Source organism: Euprymna scolopes, chromosome 7, assembly GCF_053919585.1.
Source record: "Euprymna scolopes isolate OS-2025 chromosome 7, ASM5391958v1, whole genome shotgun sequence".
NCBI lineage: Eukaryota > Metazoa > Mollusca > Cephalopoda > Sepiida > Sepiolidae > Euprymna > Euprymna scolopes.
The window spans coordinates 25,266,358-25,291,880 of NC_136488.1; the positions used below are offsets into that span (position 1 = coordinate 25,266,358).

Consider the following 25,523-nt stretch of genomic DNA (forward strand, 5'->3'; position numbering starts at 1 on the left):
TGTCGACGGTGCTCACGTCATGGGGGCACAAGTGATTGCAGTTCGTCAGAGGATTCACCACTAAAATACTTGTAGAACAGGTAGAGGGATGCAACATTAATGAATTATTTGTAAGAGTTATTCAAATATTTTCATGATATAAAGTGTTGGATTTTTTTGTAGGGCTGAAATGCTGGATGACAAAATTCCACTGGATACTCTAAATTATCTTAAATACGAGCGTGATAACGTACCAATGACTGCTGCAGCCAATCAAATCACGCATGTCAGAAATATGCTTCATGGCACATCAAATTATGGATTCTTTGGCATTACTATAGATAATTAATGAATATAAAACAAATAGACCAATATGAAAAGATATAAATGTGAAACAGATATAATATAGCTAGTTAGGTATGAAACTTACATCTAGATATGAAACAGAGATAGAAAAAGATTGATACATACATAAGCTATATAAATATATATATATATATATATATATATATATATATATATATCGTCGGAATACTATTTTCTTATATTCTCATCATATATATATATATATATATATATATATACATATATATATATATATATATATATATATATATATGGTAGCTTCCTTCAGTCTTGACAGACAACGAATATTCCCTGTAAGAGTGCTTGCACATGGAATTTTGTAGCAAGAGTTGCACAATTTTCAACCACACCTTTGCTGATTCAGCATTGTAAATACCAGTGGCAAACGGAGGTTCAGGACGACTGGAAACAATGCTGAGATAGGCGGAGAGCACATATAGTGCCGTGAATTCCTTAATGCTCATCCATCTGGTACTAACCAGGTTCAACGTTGCTTTACTTCGGTGATCTGAGAAGATCGGTGTATTAACGTGATTATGCCATGTGTGTGTGTGTGTGTGTGTGTGTGTGTGTGTGTGTGTGTGTGTGTGTGTGTGTGTGTGTGTGTGTGTGTGTGTGAATTTAAAATGGAGACGGAGACACCTAGAGGCTCGATGTTTCGCCCGTCTTATGCAGGCTTTCTCAATGACCATAAAATGGTGGGATTCCTTCTATCGATCTGGTAGATATCTCACTGCTGATGCAATTCTCTATCTATATAAGAGCCAAGTACGTCCAAGGATGGAATACTGTTGCCACATCTGGGCAGGAGCTGCTAGAAAGGACTTGGCCTGCCTTGATAGAGTTCAAAATAGACTTCGTAGCCTCGTAGGAGATGTCCTTTTCTCTTCCTTGCAACCTCTATCTCACAGAAGAGATGTTGCGTGTTTGTCTCTGATGTATCGTTATTTTCATGGAAAGTGTTCGACTGAGCTTCAATCTATGGTCCCGCCTCGCCAAACTTTCACAAGAAACACTCGTCTAGCTGTAAACACTATCAATAATTCCCCCCACTCTTTATCTGTGCCTAAACCTAAACGTAGATTCCATGAACAAAGCTTCTTTCTTAGAACTGCACGCCTGTGGAATTATCTTCCGTTTTCCTGCTTTCCGGCTGACTACAATATGGTTGTCTTCAAGTCTAACGTAAATAAGTTCTTGATGAGCCGTTCCATATAAGTTATCAAATTTACCAAATTTTCATTACTAATGATTACTATATTGTCCAATTTCTACTGTACACTCTTTAACCCTTATCCTTGAGTGGCCTCTTGGCCTTGATAATGTGGTGATGCCTATGTAAAAAAAAAAAAAAAAAATCCCTCTTGAGAAAGCCTGCATAAGATGGCCGCAACGTCAAGCCTCTATGTTACTCCGCCTCCATTTTAAATTTCATATGGTCGGATTTTATCCATTTTGATAATCATATATGTGTGTGTGTGTGTGTGTGTGTGTGTGTGTGTGTGTGTGTGTGTGTGTGTGTGTGTGTGTGTGTGTGTGTGTGTGTGTGTGATGCACCAGCCTAGATCTAGCAACAATGCTCTAAGCACAAGTAATTGAGGATGTGTACCAATAATGGCCGATGTAAGACGTTTTCTAGTTTGTTAAAGGGAACTCACTTTTTGTTTTAGTATCTTCTATACATGTATTTGTTATTTTTGAATACCAAGTATTGATATGTAAAGAAAATTAAATTGTAGGAATGTACATCAAATTTTATCACTTTCACCTAAAAATGTTGCATCTCAAAACAAATATGCGATTAATTCACCATCGATGAAGAAATATTAAAACTATGTCTAACATTGTCTGTACTTTTGGTTGATGAATTTAGCTCAGGTGGTACCACATGAAAGCTACTCATCCGATTATTATTATTCACAGACGTTTTTTTGTATTTCATTTCTTCAATAATGTTACATAAAAATTGTTATTTGTACTTAGATTTTATCAAATTGAAACTGCATATTTACTTGGTACACATATATATTGTTATTATTTCATGTATATACACATAATATTATGATATGAATTATATTGTCTAGATTTTCAGTATTTATTTCAGCAAACTGTTTTAGAAACATGTTGAGATGCAAAAATATTCTCATATTCTTGTCCAGGTTTGCCAGATTGGCTTTCTTAAATCCAAATTTAGTGAATTTAGCCATTTTTTTTAACCAGTTTGGCCTTCAAAAACTGTTTGGCTTTTTTCAAAATGTAACCTACGAACTAACTTAGGAAGGAACCAACAGATTATTATTATTATTATTATTATTATTATTATTATTATTATTAGTAGTAGTAGTAGTAGTAGTAGTAGTAGCATTATACTTTATATCCTAATAAGGGCAAGCTCTTTCCCTTGGTTCGAACATTTTCAAAGAAGCAAGGAGTATATCAGCACTTGCAAAGATTTAAGACTGTGTAACAGTTGCGTTAGCATTTGAGAGTGGGGCATAAGTATGACGTCACAGACATATATATATATATATATATATATATATATATATATATATATATATATATATATATATATATAGGGATGAATATTGATATATTGATAAAAGAGTGGAAGTGGAGCAAAGAGACAGAAAAGGGGAGAAGGAGAAGAAAAGGAAGGAAACAGAAACTACCTCTAGCAAGTTTGCTAGTAACATTCGGTGAATAAGAAAATCTGTTCTCTCTCATACTCTCACTTCCAGAAATTGAACTTTGTAAAACTGATCACTGTACCAGTGGGTATTACGGATGCGTCTTCTGGTACCCTGTATTGACAGCGAGTAGCTGTTTTGCTTATGTCAAGTGACAAAATAAATTCACCGAGATAAGTTGTGTCAACATTATCATTTTTCTTTGTAACTGAGGCTACATACAACGTGTTGGGTCCATTAGAGAGCAAAAGATGACTATGTTACAACTGTACAGCAAATGCTTACAGAGTAATTAAGAAATACTAGAGTAGTCGGATCAATATCCAAGTAGAGGATTAAAGAGAAATTTCAATCAAACAATCAGCGAAAATTGAGTTTTTCTAAAAAAAAAAAAAAAAGAAAGAAAGAAAGAAAGAAATCCGACAGTTCGAATCGTAATAAAGGAGGTAATTATTTTCTGAAAATTTTGAAAATCCTAGGCCAACTTTACAAAACTCAATTTTCACTAATTGTCTTCAAAAACTGCTTTCGTTAATAATTAATTTTCTACCTTATCGTTTTGCATAATTTTTGGATATGTTCATTACTGTGACATGACAATTGAATTGGTTTTACTTGATTCAATTTTCGATTTTTTACAAAGAAGTCAGCACTTATCAAGGCCCAAAGGCCACTCAAGAATAAGTGTTAATGAATATAAGGTGGTAGTGCAGTAATCGTTAATGGTGTAGATTGGGTAGAATTTGGATTATTTATGAGGACGGTTCAACAAGAACTTGTTTATATTGGACTTGAAAGCTATCATATTGTAGCCTGCCTGGAAGCAGACCAGTGGAATAATGTTCCACAGGCCGGTAGTTCTAGGAAAGAAGCTTTGTTCACAGAATCTGTGTTTTCTGCTATTATAACAAAGAAACACTCAAAATAATTGTGACACACAGACAGACAGAACAAATGTCGTTATATTATTAGTGTATGTAAGAGATCATAGTAATGAAATTTTTTTTTTTTATTATTACATTTTCACCCCAAACAAGGCAAATTGCCACTTTGGTGTAGGGGGCTACTATCAGGGGCCACAACTACTGGGGTACTATGTAGGGATTTGGGCAGCAAGATGTCGGTTCACGTTACACTTGAACTTCTGCACGTCAGTACTGTTGGGGAAGCAGGGACCTGGAATGGAATTCCAAAGTCTAGCGGTTCTGGGAAAGAAACTATTGGAGTAGAAAGATCTTTTACATCTAGGGATCTCTACAGTGTGGGGGTGGGATTTAGCAGCCTGTCGGGGTTGTCGATGGTGCTCACGTCATGGGGGCACAAGTGATTGCAGTTCGTCAGAGGATTCACCACTAAAATACTTGTAGAACAAGCAGAGGGATGCAACATTAATGAATTATTTGTAAGAGTTATTCAAATATTTTCATGATATAAAGTGTTGGATTTTTTTGTAGGGCTGAAATGCTGGATGACAAAATTCCACTGGATACTCTAAATTATCTTAAATACGAGCGTGATAACGTACCAATGACTGCTGCAGCCAATCAAATCACGCATGTCAGAAATATGCTTCATGGCACATCAAATTATGGATGCTTTGAGGTAAGCAACACAAATTTCTATTGGCAGTTCTAAATATAATTATGTATTATTATTATTATTATTATTATTATTATTATTATTATTATTATTATTTAGTTATTTATTTATTTATTTATTTATTTATTTATTTTTACAAAAAAATCACTTGAGGATAAGGATTATTGAGTTTTACAGGTAAAAACACTGAGAGGATTCATAATAATGGTTGTAACTTGTCAGAAACTGACTATTTGAGAAGATGACTAAACAAGTATTTCTTTACATTGGACTTGAAAATGGGAAGCAACTCTGTGGTATTGTGATTAGGAAAAAAACTTTGCTCATGGAAATTTCACTTAGTTGTAGGTACACAGAGAGAAAAAAAAACGCATTACTACCGATCTTTGATATCCTAAACCTATTTACTAGAAAACAATGTTTCAGCAAAACGATACATCTTCCTTGTGATATAATATACATATCTATATATACATAAATTCGTATTCCTGTCTGTTTGTTTGTTTATTTGTATGCATGTTTATTCACAATTTGATTAATATATACAAAATGACCATTTCCTATTTCATTTATTTCTATATATAGTATGATTCTTGCAAAATATACGCTCAAGAGGCAACCTCATTTGCATATTACATTAAGGAAAATCGATTTTACTAAATAGCTGTATGTTAGTTACCGTTTATAGTGAGAGAATTGTTTTAAATGTTCTATTTAAGATATTTATTTAAAGTTGATTTATATTGATAATATATTTAATTTAATTGATTTTTAACTATTATTACTGACATCGATTTTTTTAGAAACTGGTTCCGAATTATTTCCTCTGGGTGGCGTCTGTTGTCTTCTATGATATAAAAGCGAAAATGTGTGTGTGTTTGTGTGTAGCGCATTTTTTTCCTATGTCTGCTAAAGGCTTGGTGAGGGGGGGGTTGCTCTAAGCCTGGTCGTCTGATTCTAGTTTTTATTCTCTAATCAAGGGGAGGGTGTTTCGAATATAGACTCCAAGTCCGTGCATGTGTTTGTCTGAGTCCTTACGGCAAAGTGGGAGATATTAAGGCATGTTAAAGTGATTAGAGGGGATGGAGGAGTGTAGGTTAATTTCACTTCACTTAGTGCTAAGATATTCCGGGTGTTTGCTAGGAGAAATGCTATATATATATATATATATATATATATATATATATATATATATATATATGACTACTTCATTTAATCACATAAATTAATATACAAAAGTATAAATTTATGTGTAAACTTTAAGTATTTACTTCAACAGTGCTCAATACGTAGGTAGAGGTAGGTAGTAAGTTAGAAAATATATATGGCAATTAAGCTACACAGAATATTCTGCTTTTCAATCAAGCTAGGATTCATTCTTATGCGAGGAGTTGTGGTAGTTTCACGTTTTTATACAAGCACATTGAGATTTTAGTTAGCTTTCTAGTTTTCACCGCATCCTTCCTAATCAGCCAATGAGCAGGCACTTACAGGATAAAAGTCCGGTTGACCTCTGGTTCACCACTCGCTTTGCGTGTGCTATTTTAGCGAGGAGCATAGATATCTAGCATTCTGACCTATTTTAAACTAGGCTAAATGTTTTTCATGTTAGTTTATATATATATATATATATATATGTGTGTGTGTGTGTGTGTGTATGTGTGTGTGTATGTGTGATAATTTATGTATATCTATGTTTATTTTATTTATTTATTTTCTATTGTTATTGTTAATTTTAAAGTTATTTTGTATCGCTATCCTAGAGTAAAGTTTCCTCTGTGAACACAGTTGTTCGCTAGTTCTCTTCTACAGTTTAATAGATCTTGGGGCTCTTAAAAATATAGGATAGCAAATTTTTCGTGAAGGCATAATCTACATGGATCGTCTAGGTCTCTACGTGTGTTTGCTTGTCTAACCATTTTCCATTCGACTACCGGCAAACGTCCACTTTCTTTGAGTTCCCAGTATTTGTTTGCTAGAGTTGTTTTCATTTGGTGTATTTTTAGTTTTGAATGTACTTTTGTAGTCATAATATCGGGTGTTGAAATCTAAAGAAGTCATACCTACATAATATTTCTTATTATTCCGAGTTTCTTTCGCAAATATTGTGGCCTGATAAACTATGCTTTTGGTTAGACATTTATTTTGAAGTGGGCAAAGTGTGCGGGATCTGCAGTTGCATTTATTGTCCGGAGTTGGTTTATTATTATTATTATTATTATTATTATTATTATTATTATTATTATTATTATTATTTCTATTAGTTACATATGTGTCCTTTGTGTTAGTTTTATTTTTGTCATGGTGTCCACTTTTTTTATTGTTTATTTTGGTGTTGTTTTCATTGCTTTTATTTAATATTTTGTTATAATTATCATCTCTAAAATCTCGCAGAAACTGTATGATAACTTTAGGTTATTTTTATTGTAAATTTTGTGTAAGGATTGGTTACGGGGAGGTGCTTTTTGGTGAGATCTAGAAATTTCTTTCCAAGTTTTGTTTTTAACATTTGATTGTATAGCGCCATATACCAGATTATATTTCTTTTTCTTTTATTTTAATTTTAATATAGTTATTCGTGTTTTGTGGCTTATATTTGGTATCAATATTTTTGTATCCACTATTTGTAGAGCTGTTTCGTAAATATTGATTGACCTGTTAAATACATTTTCATCGCTTCAGTTATTGCTGAGTCTACTTACGATCGAGTTAGGAATCTGTTTTATAATTGATCGTGGGTGAAAACGGCAAAAGAGAATTTTTATAAAGGGTGTCATTTGGTTAAGTTAAAGAAAAAAATGTCTCCGGTTTATCATTATTCATAACCAGAAAAAAGTATTTCAGAAAGACGCTGAAGTGAAATATATTATATCCAAGTAAAGAATGTAACAGAAGAAAAAGAAATCTCGTTAGAATCAAATATCGATTTGTTAGATTCTCCAGTTTATCATTATTTCTAACCGGCATTAGTATTTCCAGAGAGGCACTAACATGAAATCTATTATAATCAAGTAAAGAACATAGCAGAAGAAAAAAAAAAAAAGAAAATTCTCATCAGAATCAAATATCGATTTATCAGACGCATTGCTATGTAGGCGTAACTTTGAAAACTCGAACCACTTAATTTTATATATAAAATAAATTAACATATATATAATGTATATTTATTATTCTGTATATTTTCAGGAATACATGCAAGATATTCTTCAACCTTCTTTCACATATGCGAAAAACATGAACAATACGTAAGTTTATGAATCATATTTTCTTTTTAAATTATTTTATTTTTGTGTGTATTTTTTTATACTTGGTGAAGATTGTTGATAAGACTACATTTTAAGATCAACTCTATTTTTGTGGTTGAATGGGGAAGGGTTTATTTAAAGTGGCGAAATACAACAGAGTTCATGCCATGGATGAGCTAGAAGAGATTACAAATACAGAGAAGGGGGAGAGAGAGAGGGGGGGAGAGAGAGAGAATCTAAGAGTACACAGAGAGAAAGATTAGTTATAGGGATAACTCACACACAGATTCATATTTTAGTTAGACGCTATTAGAAAAATTTTAGCTGTGTTCTAGGTTAGTTTTAGACAAGCTGTACATAAAAGAAAACATGATGTCTAAGAAAACATTAATTACTTTAATGTACAGTTGTTTGAGTTCCATGACTCCGTTCAGTCTCGCAAGGCAAAGGATACTCCCTATAAGGGCAGCTGCACATGTAATTGTGTGACAAGGGTTGCACAATCCCCAACCACACCTCTCCTGAATCGGCAATGCTTGAGTCCAGTGGCAAGGAAAAGTTCAGGACGATTGGAAACAATGTTGAGATAAGCGGTGAGCACATACAGCAACTGGAAGTCCCAAATGGTCACCCATCTAGTACTGGTCAGGCTCATCATTGCTTAACATCGGTGTTCTGATCGGAATCGGTGTGTCAACGTGATTATGCCATATGTTTTTAGTAATGATTTTTAATCAAAGTTTTTATTCTGTGGATACGTTTGTTGTAGTCCTTCAAATTTTAACTAAAACCCAAAAAATGAGCAACCATAAAAACTATAAAAACTTCTGAGTTTGTAAATTAAAAACAAAAAAAATAACAATGTCATATGTTAACCATTTTTAATATCTTTAATATCTATGTGACTGCTTTTGTTGTGGTGTATGATAGCCAAATCAAGGTCGCCATCTTGTTTTCTATGCAATGGTTGAACTGCATAGCTTGAAATACATGGATATAAACAAAAACCTTTTGGTTAGGAACAAAGTATAAGATCTGTTCTGATACTACACTTAATCACTTTATCCTCAGTCAGTGAATGAGAAATCATTTCAGACTGAGGCAATTTTTTTCTCTTCCAATCCAAAGGGCCTCTTTTTAGGGAGATGGCGTTTCCCTACATTAAAAACCGATCTTGTGTCTAACTCTATCCTCATAGGGATGCAAGCAAATATACCATTTCCAGTTCAAAATGGGAGTAGTTCAGTTCAAAATGGGAATAGTCCATTTCAAAATGAGAATAGTTCAGTTCAAAATGGAAAAATTATTATAAGTATAAATATTAAAAATATTTTATAAATTATTTTAGCAATAAAATTGTTAACATTTTATAATATAAAAAAAATCTTCAAGCACACAACATCTAATGCTACAGCTGCAGGAATTTAGATTGAATTCGAGCTATGAAACGATTGCATACTTCTGGTGTAACCCTTCCCAATTCTTCCTTAATTAATGAAGCAAAGCTTTTGCCCTTTGTTCAGTAATTGACAAGCCATCTCTTCTCTCCATTGCAAGAATACTCACAATTTTAGCAGCCAATTCCTGCTTGACGTAAGCTTTGATTAAAGACCATACTTGTTCAATTAGATTAAACATTGGACTCTATGGTTCCAACCTAGGCACTTCACATCCTAAAAATTCTTTTTTACTAAAAACTTCTTCAATGTTTGAGTGACATGGGTGAGGCATTGTCAACAATTATCACAACTGAACCCCCATATTGTCTCTTTGCAGCTCTCAAAAATTCTCGCATCCAAGACTGTGCGCTTTCCTTTCAAAACGATCCTCTTTGAATTTCATGGTACACGAGGCTATGGGGACCAATGCATCCAATAACGTGAATATTAGCACCCTGAGTGCCGGCTGAAACTATTTTACATCGCCTACCCTTTAGAAAACGCACATTTTTCCTGGAAATGTGAACATTAAAGTTCGTTTCATCCATAAATAAAAAGGGTTTTCCAGTTGATTGGTAATTCAATAATTTTGAACAAAATAAACAACATTTATCTTTATTCTCAATTGAATTTGCCCTCTCGGGCACAAATCTTACAGCTTTAAGCGTATAAGTCATCATATCTAGATGCTTCGCTACTGTAGATTTGGACAACTTAAACCCAAACTGAGCTTCAATCCTTTCAGAGATCACATTTAATGTGATCCTAGGATTTTCGTCCACTAGTGCTTGAATAAAATCCAAATGCACCTGTTTGACTTTACAATTTCTAGACCCTCCTCTTGTATCAGGTTGATTTCCCTTACTAATCCAGCGATAGAGAGTCGTTTTCGGAATAGAAAGATTTTTCGCTAGGGCTTTCTAATTTCCATCCATCTTATATACCTCCAAAATACATGCTTTTTTTTTTTTTACATAGGCATAACCACTTATCAAGGCCAGAGACTTCTTTTCCTGTTATCGCGGTTTTCAGTTGACCTAACCATTGGGTTAAAAAAAAATTTTAAATCAATACCTTGTTGTAGCACCATTTTATTTTAAATTTCTCATTTTGAACTGAACTATTCCCATTTGGAACTGGAAAAGATATAGAAACAATGAATATTCATTTATTTAAACCATCATCTCCGGCCGGGTTAGTTGCATCATAAATTCCTGGGATCTTTAAATTACCATTTATTTATGTAAATATATATAGCATTATCACGTTGCTACACCGGTTACATGTTAGTTTTTCTTTTCTTTCCTTTCTTTTTTATCAGTGACTCACCACTTATCCAAGCCCAAATGCTTCTTGAGAACATGGGTTAATGAGATGAACTAATTCTTCATAGGATTGGAAATGATGGATGAAAGTAATTATTTAAGTGGACGGTTTGATAAGAATTTGTTAACATTGGTCTTGAGAACGACTGTATTGTATTATATTCATCTGATGTTCTTGAATGTTCCACTTAGCTGTAGGTACAGAGAAAGAGAAATAAAAATTCCTTACAGTATTAGATTACCAAATTTACGCAACATTGTGTCTGGTCAGTACCAGATGGGTGACTATTTGAGAATTATCAGGCACTGTATGAGGGAGGACAGTATCGATTCCCTGCAAAAACTCCAACCTTTAAGATACTTTAATCAAGTACTTAAGTATAACGTGCTAAAAGCATACGTGTTGTGACAAACAGAACAATCGACCTCTGGACAAAGTTCTGTTCTCGAGTCCAACTTTGGGTGAGTTTCTATCAGTATTTTGTTTATTTTTCCATTTTTTGAGCGATTATCGAGTATCTCTAGATGTCGAATATTTTTTCTTGTTCTAACTCAAGACATGGCACTACTTTTTGTGTTTCAAATGAAATAAACGCTTTAAAATAAAATGCAAAATAAACTTACTCAGGTAGATAGAAGATAAATTATTTTGTCTTTGGTAGCAGTTATTTGTTATATATTTGTTTTGTTGAATGCCCAGACAAACACAATCCATTTTTTGTAGGGTTAGTAGTAGGAGACGTGTTTTATGATTTTTAACAATGCTATATTTTATACTAAAATTTAAACAGGAATATTAACATAGATTTTAAATAAACAAAATTGGTTTTATATCCTTAAAACGTTGTCTTGTCTAAAAAGGTGATTATTTTATGCTAAATTTATATGTGAAATTGATATTTAGTTCTTTTATTTTATTTTTACCACTAAGTTTATCAAGCTGTTTACATATAATCGCCTAAAAAATGGAGAATCACTTGGGGTGTGTGAATTGAATAGGTTTTAGAGCTCTAATAATACCTTACCTTCTTATATATCTATATATCTATAAAAGTGAACATGTATGTGTGTGTGTGTCTGTGTGTGTGTGTCTGTGTACATTTTCCTACGCAATAATTCTGTCAATTTTCAGTCTACAGACTCGAAATTTGATAGACAGGGTACTGAGATTTGAGAAAATCTTTGTAATCCGTTTTCGGACAGAAATTTGGCTGTTAAGGGGTCAAAGTTCAACGATTTGACCTTTGAGAACTCTACCAAACTCCTCGGCCAATTTTGGGTCTAAACACTTGAAATTTTAGATATAGGTTCCTTGGACATGGATCTAACTTAATAACTTGATTTGAGCCCAAAACAATAAATGTTAAGAGGTCAAAGTTAAAAAAATTTACCGCTTTTTTTTTTTTTTTTTTGCTCAACATACACCTATAAACACCCGGACAACGCCGGGCTGAAATGCTAGTAAAAATAAAAATCTTGATATTGAAAAAAAAATTTCAAATTTTCAAAAAATCTTTTAAACCTGTAAGGAAGGTATACAAAATTTTAATCATTCGACAAAGAGTACGAATAAAACTAGAAAAATTCTTATATTCATTTGAGTTTACACTTTTCTTTCTGTAAAACCAAATTACACTTTCGTGTATATATATATATATATATATATATATATATATATATATATATATATATATATAAATGTATATATGGATAATGGATTTGAAACTGACGGTACTGATGTTATTCAGATCTTCTGATATATATATATATATATATATATATATATATATATATATATATATATATATTTAAATAAGGGAGTAGTCACCAACAATGTGTATTTTTTAACATTATTTTATTATTCCGTGTCTTGGTTTTTCATTGAGAATTGTTGTTTGGATCATTGTAATAATGTTTTTAAGTCATTGAAATCGTTTACGATCGTTTAAGACGGTCTGTGATGCGTCCTTGTCAGAAATTATTTTCAAATGTGTAAAAATGACGATTTTCGTAGTTAGTTTGAAGTTTTTCCAACGGGTGGAGGCTTGTAAGTGTTTATTATACATTGGTATGCTGAATTTTTATTGCTTTTTTATTAGGTTTGTCCAGGGAGATTTTGACCTAGCTGTAGTCAGTCGCTATCTCTTTCTGCTAATGTGTTTTTCTTTTCCTTTAGGGTGGGGTAGGGTGTGTGTGTGTGTGTGTGTGTGTGTGTGTGTGTGTGTGTGTGTGTGTGTGTGTGTGTGTGTGTGTGTGTTTATGTGTGTGTTTATGTGTGTGTGTGTGTGCGCGTGTGTGTGCGTGTGTGTGTTTGCTTTTATTGGTTTGGGAATGTGTATATTGTTTTATAGTATTTTGCGGTTATTTGCTTCCTAAGGAAGGCGGCTGTGGTCCGAGGTCGTTACTAATGTGTATGTGTGGGGAGGGGGACTGGCTCTTCTGAAGTAAGGGTAGGGGTGCTTTCATTCTATCTCGATATTTATTTTTTGGATTCTTGGATTTTAGTATTGTGATTTTTCGTTTTAGTCTTATATTATGTTTGTTTAGAAAGAGGGGTGTATTTAAAATAGGGGATTTTTTAATGTTTCTATTTATTTGTCTCCCCATGTGGGTATGGCCAGACCCAAGATCGGTTCCTAGTGTGGGGAAGATTTTGTTCCCCAGAGGGGGGGATTGGAGGGGGTGTAGGTATGGGAGGGAGATGATAGGAGGGAAGATAGTCGTTTCAGTCATGAGGGGGTTCTCCTCCCCTGACTGAGGAGGGAGCGAGGTGTTGGAACAGATATTATACTATGGTTCTAGGTGTCTCCTAGTGTTGTTGGTTTCGAGGTTAAGTAGGGTTGGTATTGTTCAGTGTGTTGTATTAGAGATAGGGTTGTTATGTCTGTGTGTGGTTGTATGCGCGCACATGTGTGTGTTTTAATGTGTCGGTTCTGATTTATGTGTGGGTGTGTATATGTGTATGTGTATGGGTGTGCATGCGAGTGTACCTTGCATTTCATGTTTTTGTGTGATGGTATTAGGTTCTGTTCAGTTCAGGAGTGAATTTGGTGATGAAGTTTTTTTCCTGTGTAAGTAAATAAAAATAATTGCCTGTTTGGAAGATTGGCATTATTTTGAAGCTGTTTCCACTGCATGTGTGTACGTGTTTTGAAACATAGAAGTGTCTGTTATCTGCAATTTTGATGTTGCTCTTATGTAAGGCCACTCTATTGCTGAAATTTTTGGTGGCGCCTATGTAGGATTTGTTGCATGTTGTGCATCTTAGTGCATATACTACATTTATGGAGGTGCAATTTAGATCCTTTTTTATTTTGAATGTTTGTGCTGGTTTTTTGAATGTGTATGTGTTACCTTCTATTATTATGTCACATACTCCACATCGCGGTTTGTTGCATTTTGTAACTCCTTTTGTAGTATGTGGGACGAGTTTTGAGGAAGTTAGGATGTGTTCTAAGTTTTTGGGTTGGCGTTTGCTTTTTATTATTTTTGTTGTTTTAAGTATGTTGTTTAGTTTGTCGTTCTGGGGAGACAAAACCTAATAAAAAAGCAATAAAAATTCAGCATACCAATGTATAATAAACACTTACAAGCCTCCACCCGTTGGAAAAACTTCAAACTAACTACGAAAATCGCCATTTTTACACATTTGAAAATAATTTCTGACGAGGACGCATCACAGACCGTCTGAAACGATCGTAAACGATTTCAATGACTTAAAAACATTATTACAATGATCCAAACATAATTCTCAATGAAAAACCAAGACACGGAATAATAAAATAATGTTAAAAAATACACATTGTTGGTGACTACTCCCTTATTTAAATATACATCTTTCTTTCGTTGGAATTTATTAACCCATTTTATATAAATATATATATATATATATATATATATATATATATATATATATATATATATATATATATATATATATATATGCACACACACAAGAAATGATGCATTACTTTGCTAATAGATGAAATTTTTTTGTTTTATTGTTCCAGTTTATTCCAAAGTAAAGTTGTTTTCATGGCTTGTATGTTTGATCTCCCGGATTGCATTGATTTGGCTAAGAGTCTTTTTGAAGAATGGAAAGTTGCAATAAAAGACAACAAAACAAGTCCGTAAGTACGAAATTACCAAATTAGTCCTGCTATATCAACCAAGCACTTTTTGTTACAAAAACTTTTAGTCCTTTCTCACAAAGAAACAAACATTGGTAATCACAATGTGGATGCTGTAATCCAAAAATCTGGGGAATAGTTATGACAGAAGCATTCCGGATTCAAATAAACTGTCTATATTTATTGTCAGAATTTTTTAAAACATTTAACTCAAAGAAGGTAGAATTAGTAATAAATACAAGAAAAATAAACAAGATAAAATATATACAAAATAAAATAAACAAGTAACATTATCAACACAAACCCTATATTATTAAGTTTAAAACAAATTAATTTCCAATTTATGTGAAATTTGCTCATTTCACAATAGCACGTTTTGAAGTTGAACACATGTCTGACGAAGTGTGATTTCTCCGAAATATTACAATACAGATCCTTCACCTGACCATGCTGACGCAAGTATAAGCACAATACAAGTACTTTTTTAATTATTTGATTTAATATAATATAATATAATATAATATATATATATATCTATATATATATATATATATATATATATATATATATATATATATATATATATATAAAGTAAATGGGAAATTTCTTGCTGAGTTTGTAATTTTGATGTCAAATGATGTATTTTCAAATAAGTTTTTCATTATTATACTATTACATTATATGTCATTTTAAGGAGCGTTTTAGGTTTATCTAATCATTAAATTATAATCGTTTTAAAACAATCATATCTTCTTTTCAGAACGTTGAATACAAGACGAAAAAAAAAGCAAATTCACACAATTTTCTTATTACAATACAAGCTAGGCCGAAAAGCTGCTGAAACAGCTCACAATATCAAGAAAGCGTTTGGCCAAAGGATCCACTACTGAATGCAGAGCACAATAGTGGTTTAAGAAATTTTGTGGCAGCGACGAGAGTCTTGAAGATGATGAGCATAGTGGTTGGCCATCGGATGGTAACAACAATCAAGTAAGAGCCTTAGTTGAAGTCAATCCACACACAACTGTTTGTGAACTTGCTTCTGAATTAGACGTAACATATACAATGATTTCCAACCACTTGAGAAACATTGGAAACACAAAAAACTTGATAAATTGATGTCTCTCGAATTCAATGACAACCAAAAGAAATGCCGTTATAAAGTGTCATCTTCCTTTTTTTTACTCAACAAGAACGATCCGTTTCTCGACTGTGTTATGACTTATGATGAAAAGTAGGTTCTTTACGACAACCAGCGACATTCAGCTCAGTGGTTAGACACTGATGAAGTTCCACAACACTTCCCGAAGCCAGAGTTGCACCAAAAGAAGTTTGTTTTGTGGTCTGTGACCAGTCTCATCCATTACAGTTTTTTGAATGCAAGCAAAACTATTACGACACTCAACAAATGGGTGAAATCCATCAGAAACTTCAACAACAACACCCAGCATTAGTCATTAGAAAAGGACCAATTCTCCTCCATGACAATGCCCGACCGCACGTTGCTAAACTGACCCTGCAGAAGTTGAACGAATTGGGCTATGATACACTGCCTCATCCACCATACTCTCCAGGCCTCTCACCGACCGACTACCATTTTTTCAAGCAATCTCAACAAATTTCTGCATGAGAAATACTTCAAATACCTAAGCAATATCAAAAGCGCATTCAGCGACTTCATCGCCACCAGAACGCAAGATTTTTATGTTACTGGCTTGAATACACTTGTCCTGCGTTGGCAAAAGTGTGTTGATTCTGATGATGATTATTTCAATCAATGATTTTTTTGGAACCGAGATATGTTTGTATGAATTTAAAAGTTAAAAACCGCAAGAACTTACTTGTCAACCTGTGCAATAATAAAGGTGAATCTGCATAACTTATTCACTATTGTATATCTTAATTTGCTTCAGTTTGTGTTTATCCGTTACACCTCTGCATTGTGTTGGTTTCTATAGATTTCAATTTCCTTTATGTACACATTAAACAATGCCTCAAGCAAACTACATTAATCTCTTTATTCTTACTTTTCTTCACCTTTAGCAAGACAAATTGCCACTGAGGAGAGAGATTTATAAGGAGCATCTAACGTGGGGAGTTGTGCAGCAAGATATTTATTCACATTACATTTACATTTCTGTGTGTTGCTACAATCAAGGAAATAGAGAGTATTGAGGAAATTCTAAAGTCTGAGGAAAGAAGTTATTAGATTAGAAAGTTTCCCATTATCTGGAAACCCCTACAGTGAAGTGGTGGAATTTTGCTGGTATTAACATTTTAAGCTTCATCATAGGAATTATATCAAGTATGGCCATCTTGAAAGGAAAGAATGAAAAAGATTTGATTGTCATGATATATTTTGGACTTTTAACTACAAGTAAATAGGATTAAGGTAAGAATTTCCCTATGGCCCCAGTGAAAAAAGCAAAGAACAAAAAAAGGATAAATTAATTATTTGTTTGCATTTTGATTTTATTCTTCAGCTGGATTGTGGTAAATGTACACTGATGAAGTCTTTTCATAAGTGTTTATGAGATTTTGTATATCATGAAAATATATATTTTCGGAATGGGCAGAAACAATTCTGATTATAAAGTGCTTTGGAGTGAAATTGGAAATATTTTCTGAATAATAATAATAATAATAATAATAATAATAATAATAATAATGATAACTATATCATATCATGAGCTCTTGACGTACCGTGCACTACTGAGCTACTCCACAAACTTTCGTGTGAACTTAAAGAAATTTACATAATATATGTGTTTGTGTATGTGTGCGTTTATGTCCACAGGATAGAATTCAGTGAATCTATATTGTGTTCATGTAAAATTGCTAAATAATAAATTAAGCTTAGACGTTTGGAAAATGTTTGAACATTATTGATTCACATACCCGTCATAGCAGCAGCCAATTAGTGTAACATCTGTCGTCTAGATGGTCGAGTTTCAAGCCTAGATTGAGGTAGTTGCTGTCTAGCCGCAGTGATGACCTCTGATACAGCAAAACAGTACTTTATGTGGAGGACTATATATATATAAATATATATATATATATATATATATAAATATATATATATATATATATAGTCATTCACATACAGTACTGTTTTGCAGTATCACAGCTATATATATATATATATATATATATATATATATATATATATATATATATATATATATATATATATATATATATATTCCATAATCTATTTCTGTAATGATGATATTTTTCGTTTTCCTATTTGTAAATATTAATCTAAAAACTAGTTTCAGAATTGCAAAAGATTAAATTTCTTCTTAAAGTAAAATATCATAACATATATATATTGTGATGATCCAGAGAGGGGAAAAGAAATGAAAGAAAATAATAATAAATGAATAAATATCAGTGCCACTAGTGAACCCCTTCTTCCTCCTCCTCAAATCAAACATAGATCCCCACCAACTCTCCCTCCCTCATACACAACAGCGCTAGCAGTGAGAGCCTCACCACCACCTTTAGCACCTTGCCTTTTTTCCCTTCACTCACCCGTCTCTCACTACAGGAAGTAGTAGCAGTGATAAGAAAAGAGCGAGAGAGAGGAGAAAAATCTGTAAGTGGGGAAAACGAAAAAAAAAAACGGTCTTTTTTGGGGGGGGGTTCGAGACCATGAGGGAAGTGGATTGAAAAATTCCTCATGCCGTCATGCCAAAAAGCAATGGAGGGAACCAGCGACCAGATATGATGGACGAATCATCTCCATATCAAGGATAAAATGAAGGACTTTCTTTTGCTGTTTAACTCATATCCCCATAAAGGCGACTAAAAGAAACTAATATTCAACCACCAGAAAAAATTGGCGTAGAAATGATACCCACATTGAACAATGTAAAAGGATGCACAGCACATGCAATTTTTAGTTCGACATGACAATGTCGATGAATTCAAAAGACTACAGAAGGCAATATATCCGCATTCACAGACTTTTAAAAATAATAATGAAAAGCAAGAAAGAAAGAAGCTATGCTGGCCATGCAATTATATTTTATCTGCAGTTAGGTACCGTTCAAGGTTAAATGAGAATCATTCACGAATCTTAGACAACGTGTCATTTTAGAGCGCAAATCTGCACCCAACACACTTTAGCTCTTTTTCTTTTATTTTTATTGTGTTACAAGCAATGTAGGGTGAAGCGCTATTCTAGAGTCGAAGATTCTAACCAGGGGTGATCACCCCAACTTAGCTTCTCCCAGCCCGTAACAATATATATATATATATATATATATATATATATATATATATATATATATATATATATATATATATATATACATACATATAATTTTTACATATCTTTTTTTTTTCAGGTTGAAGAATGTTGAACTGTTGTATGAAGTTTTTTGTATTGGAGTTCGACATGGTAACAAAGACGACTGGTTCTTGGTCTACACAGCTTTTAAAAACAGCAATGATGCATCAGAAAAAAACCAATTTATATATGCTCTTGGATGCACACAGAAGTTATGGCTCTTACAAACGTAATTTGTGTTTTTATATTTTTCTCTCCCATTTTTCTTCTTCTTCATCATCATGTTAAGAAACTCTTGCATATCAAATGTGGGCTGCGCATAGGTCATGGTTGCGCAAAGTGGTTTTTCTTCATCAAACTATCATTTACATTGGTTTCGTTGTGCCATTGTAGGGGGTTATTTTGAACTGTTATTCTCGTCTGCCTCTTCCTCATTTACTCTCAATTGAGATATGTGTACACCAAGTAATCCAATCAGAGCTTTGTTCAACATGTCCATAAATATTTTGAGGATGCCCTTTCTTAGTTATGAAATAATACAGACGTTTGAATGTCCATCACTATTTATAAATTTAATAATTAAAGAAGACTATTATCACTTCCAGGGCAAACTCTTTCTGATTATTTGAAGTCTAATTTCGGTAATCCATCAACATTGACTATTTTATATAATTTAATCAATCAGAATTGAGTATTTATACAAATTGTTCTGCTAGTACTGATTTTTTGTGTTTGTCAGACGTTAGACTTCTGCATAAAGCTCACAAAGATCGTGCCTCAGGATTGTCTGGTCTGCGTGAAGTTCTCGTTGTTTACAGCTATTTGTTAACCTGCAGGATTGTAGGTGTTTATCTCTAACACAAAGAACAGTACAAAACAGTGATTGCAAGCAAAGTCAGGGAAATGGTGTAGAAACAACTTTGCTACTTTCACTCCATTGGTTTGCCGTTCTGCGCCTGATATGTCTTTGCTTGACACATGCAAAGGCAGAGACCACCAGAGGACGACGGATCCTGAAATTTTACCAAAGACCTGTTAGCCGAGTAGCTCTGACACTACAATGTAGTTACCACAGTGAAGAAGAGCTGGATTTTATAGGAAATGGCTGCTGCTGCTGCTGTTGCTGTTGCTGATGCTGCTGCTGCTGCTGCTGCTGCTGCTGATGATGATGATGATGATGATGATGATGATGATGATGATGATGATGATGGTGGTGGTGATGATGATGATGATGATGATGATGATGATGATGATGATGATGATGATGATGATGATGATGATGATGATGATCAACTACCAAGTTGATCTTAAATATTGTATAATCAATCCATTATATTATCATTTTCAGTCCCCCACCCCTAATTTCTGGCTCCCATCTCATCTCGCATTACTTATAACGTCACCAACTAACTTCGGAAGAAACCCCCCCCCCCCATCCGATTTTTTTTTATATCATAAGTTGCTTAAAACGTGATTAGTTAAAGTTCAGAATAAAATCACGCTTTCTCTTAACGGTTAATTTAAAAAAAAAATCTTCTGAACGCTATTAAAAGTTAAATTCTTCACTAGTTTGGAGACGGAATGCGTTGTTGTGATAAGTGATTTTCTCTATTAATTCGCACTTTTTATTTTAAGATTCAAATATTAATAACTACATTTTATTTCAGTATTTAATTTATGTATTTCTGTTGTATTAAATGCTAGCTTTAATTTTTTTTTTTTTTTTTTTTTTTTTTTTTTTTTTTTTTTTTTTCTCGTCCATAAATGTTTATCTACCAAGTTGATCTTAAATATTGTATAATCAATCCATTATATTATCATTTTCAGTCCCCCACCCCTAATTTCTGGCTCCCATCTCATCTCGCATTACTTATAACGTCACCAACTAACTTCGGAAGAAACCCCCCCCCCCCATCCGATTTTGTTTTATATCATAAGTTGCTTAAAACGTGATTAGTTAAAGTTCAGAATAAAATCACGCTTTCTCTTAACGGTTAATTTAAAAAAAAAATCTTCTGAACGCTATTAAAAGTTAAATTCTTCACTAGTTTGGAGACGGAATGCGTTGTTGTGATAAGTGATTTTCTCTATTAATTCGCACTTTTTATTTTAAGATTCAAATATTAATAACTACATTTTATTTCAGTATTTAATTTATGTATTTCTGTTGTATTAAATGCTAGCTTTAATTTTTTTTTTTTTTTTTTTTTTTTTTTTTTTTTTCTCGTCCATAAATGTTTATCTACCAAGTTGATCTTAAATATTGTATAATCAATCCATTATATTATCATTTTCAGTCCCCCACCCCTAATTTCTGGCTCCCATCTCATCTCGCATTACTTATAACGTCACCAACTAACTTCGGAAGAAACCCCCCCCCCCATCCGATTTTGTTTTATATCATAAGTTGCTTAAAACGTGATTAGTTAAAGTTCAGAATAAAATCACGCTTTCTCTTAACGGTTAATTTAAAAAAAAAATCTTCTGAACGCTATTAAAAGTTAAATTCTTCACTAGTTTGGAGACGGAATGCGTTGTTGTGATAAGTGATTTTCTCTATTAATTCGCACTTTTTATTTTAAGATTCAAATATTAATAACTACATTTTATTTCAGTATTTAATTTATGTATTTCTGTTGTATTAAATGCTAGCTTTAATTTTTTTTTTTTTTTTTTTTTTTTTTTTTTTTCTCGTCCATAAATGTTTATTTATCTACCGAGTTGATTGCATAAATCGATTACCTAATTGTACTCATTTTTAGTTCGTGGGAGGGGAATCTATCACCATACTTTCCCTTAAACAGGTCCGTTGGACTTTTATTAAGTACAATACTTAATAGTTATTTTTTATTTATTTATTTATTTATTTATTTATTTTTTTTTTTTTTTTAATGGAGAGTAGAAAACGCATTGTGGATGCGTTATCGGCAGCTCCTGTTACTCTCGCTTCTTCTTATTTGTCCCTCAGTCCTCATTTTTTAAATGAGTGATTTTTCTGACAAAGGGAGAAGAAAAAGCTGTTTTCTAGGTTGGCAGTATTTTTGCGCAAACAGTTGGCAGAGTTGGTGGAAATTTTCTGTTTCTATGTCTATCCTTGTAGCCATGTCACTAGTAAGGGTGCTGGAGGTAAACGTTTTGTCTGGGCTGACGTTATCCGCCTGATAGTCAGGGACCCGAACCTTGGATTAACCACTAAGGAGGCTGTCCTATCAGCAGGTGCAAAGTACTGGGGCTGCTGTATTGCCATTTGGTGAATGGAATCTGGACCATGCAGTAGCTTCTGGTGGGGCCTCTCGATGCCATACTAGTGGGTAATTGTTACGGCTTTACCTTATCATGTGGTACAAAAAAAAAAAAAAAAAAAATTCTTCGTTTCTTTTTCTCTCTTAGTTTCCCCTCTCTGTCCTGCTCTAAGTAAATCTGTCGACCTAGTCCACAAATTCCAAAATTTCATCATGACAAGTTTCAAGAAAAAATACACGATTAAACCCGGTTCTCCAACTTCCAACGTAGACCCCTACTACCATGTCTCCTTCTCCAACATCAGGGGTCTACGTTCTAACCTTCCAGAGGTTGAAACCCAATTACAGGAGACTAAACCAGACCTTTTATTTTTAAGTGAAGCTGGCATTGGACAGGCTATTTCCCTTGATGAGTTTGCAATTACAGGATACTCTAACTTAACTTCTAAATCTGACCCCCAAGATCGCCATGGGCATGGAATATGTGCCTATATTAAAGATAGCTTTCCATGTGGGAGGGACATCTCCAGGGAAGATCCTAACTTACCTTATATGTGCTTCCGGGTTGCTTTAGCTCACACTACTGCATTTATATTTACTCTCTATCGCCCCCACAACAGCGGAGTTACTATCTTTCAAAGCATATCTGAGAAAATTGACCAAGTCCTTTCTACTTATCCTTCAGCTAACATTCATGTATGTGGAGACTTCAATGTTCACAACGTCGAATGGTTGACCCACTCAAACAAGACCGATGATGAGGGGAGGTTCTGTCATGATTTCTCCATTGCCTATGACCTCACTCAGATTGTTCAGGAACCTACCCGTGTGCCCGATAATGACGGCCAGTATGCGAGCCTACTAGACCTTTTTCTCACAACTTGCCCTGAACTATGTTCAGTTTCTGTTCTGTCGCCTCTTGGATCTTCCGACCACTCTGTTGTATCAATTAAGATAAAAATGAAATGTAATAAGTCCCCAGACGTACCTCTTCATCGTACAGTATATCGATACACTAAGGCTGACTGGGATAGCTTCCGTACATTTATATCTGATCTACCTCTGCATTCCATGTTTAAAAAGGATGTGTCCTCTATAGTATTAGACCTAACTGAATGGTTAATTGTAGGTATTGACCATTTCATACCCTCTAAAAAGTTTCAGCAAAAACCTAACAGCCAGCCATGGTTCTCTCCAGAATGTGCTGCTGCCATTGCGCACAGAAATCACTTTTTCCACTGCTTCAAACGTAATAGATGTATGGAAACTAAAGCCGTTTTCAGGACTGCCAGCAACCATTGTAAGAAAGTAATAAGGAACGCAAGAGAGTTGTATGCTCAATCTGTTAAGTCCAAAGTAGCTGAGCAGCGGCTTGGTTCCCACCAGTTTTGGCAAATAGCAAACAGAATCCTGAACAGAAGCGTGTGCTCCATCCCAACTATTATCAATGGATCTGAGGTAATCTCGTCAGCATCAGACAAAGCCAAACTCTTTGTCAAGAACTTTGCAGCTAATTCTACCCTTTGCGACCAAGACCGCCAACCCCCAATATTTCCTCTTGTATCAGAAAACACGCTATGTGATATACGTATATCTGTACGTGATGTTGCCAAGCTAATCAAAAACCTTGATTCCAGTAAAGCAACTGGCCCTGATGGTATTCCAATTATAGTACTCAAAAAACTTCAACCTGAACTAGCGCCCATACTTACAAAACTGTTTAAACGTTGTCTTAAGGAGAATAGTTTCCCATCTCCCTGGAAAATCTCATCAGTATGCCCTGTATTTAAGAATTCAGGTGATCGCTCATCCCCCTCTCAGTACAGGCCAATAAGTCTCCTGTGCGTCATGAGTAAGTTGCTAGAATCTGTATTAAATACAGAAGTAATCAAACATCTCAACAAAAATAACCTTCTTAGTGACACTCAATATGGTTTCCGTTCTGCTAGATCTACAGCAGATGTCCTTACAGTTATATCGCATAGGATTAGCAAATCTCTCGACGGTGGCAATCTTTCTAGGGCAATTGCTCTTGACATATCTAAAGCCTTTGATAGGGTATGGCATAAAGGTTTACTTCATAAGATCGCTAGCTATGGTATAGCTGGAAAAGTCTTCTCAATTATTAAATCATTTCTTTCTGATAGATTCATAAGAGTAGTAGTTGAGGGGCAAAAATCAGAAGCTCACAATATTAATGCCGGTGTCCCTCAGGGATCCATCCTGGGCCCAACTCTTTTCCTGATCTACATTAATGATCTTCCAAACCATATCCTTACATCATTTGTAGACATTTATGCTGACGACACTACCATTTATGGTACCACATCTAAGACAGTAAACGAGCAAGTTCTCTCCAATTCTCTCTCCTCTGATCTTGAGCACGTAGTACAATGGGGAAAGGAGTGGCTGGTTACTTTTAATGCATCTAAAACCAAGCTTCTCTCTTTACATCATCAACATTCTAATCCACATTTGTCATCAATTGAAATGAATGGCTCTCGTCTTCAGGAGGCCTCAAGTTTTGACAAGCTTCTGGGCTTGACCATTACTCCTGATCTTAAATGGAACACGTATATCAAATCTGTTGCCAAGGCCGCTGGAAAAATGGTGGGATCTTTCTATCGATCCAGTAGATATCTCACTGCTGATGCTATTCTCTATCTATATAAGAGCCAGGTACGTCCAAGGATGGAATACTGTTGCCACATCTGGGCAGGAGCTGCTAGAAAGAACTTGTCCTGCCTTGATAGAGTTCAAAATAGACTTCGTAGCCTCGTAGGAGATGTCCTTTTCTCCTCCTTGCAACCTCTATCTCACAGAAGAGATGTTGCGAGTTTGTCTCTGATGTATCGTTATTTTCATGGAAAGTGTTCAACTGAGCTTCAATCTATGGTCCCCCCTCGCCAAACTTTCACAAGAAACACTCGTCTAGCTGTAAACACTATCAATAATTTCCCCCACTCTTTATCTGTGCCTAAACCTAAACGTAGATTCCATGAACAAAGCTTCTTTCTTAGAACTGCACGCCTGTGGAATTGTCTTCCGTTTTCCTGCTTTCCGGCTGACTACAATATGGTTTTGTTCAAGTCTAAAGTAAATAAGTTCTTGATGAGCCGTTCCATATAAGTTATTAAATTTACCAAATTTTCATTACTAATGATTACTATATTGACCAACTTCTACTGTACACTCTTTAACCCTTATCCTTGAG

At 34.1% G+C, this 25,523-nt stretch overlaps 1 protein-coding gene across 2 annotated transcripts in view; it reads left to right on the forward strand.

The window, feature by feature from the left end:
- LOC145279655 (uncharacterized) overlaps positions 1-25,523 on the forward strand; it is a 466,377-nt gene that overhangs the window by 401,676 nt on the left and 39,178 nt on the right. The window contains exons 36-39 of one of the 2 annotated variants that reach the window (XM_080130890.1): positions 4,490-4,637; positions 7,821-7,879; positions 14,654-14,773; positions 19,126-19,296. In XM_080130890.1, coding sequence (XP_079987016.1) covers positions 4,490-4,637; positions 7,821-7,879; positions 14,654-14,773; positions 19,126-19,296 — 498 coding nt within the window. Of the gene's footprint in view, positions 1-162; positions 344-4,489; positions 4,638-7,820; positions 7,880-14,653; positions 14,774-19,125; positions 19,297-25,523 lie in introns of those variants that run through there. The other variant, XM_080130891.1, reaches the window with a different exon arrangement.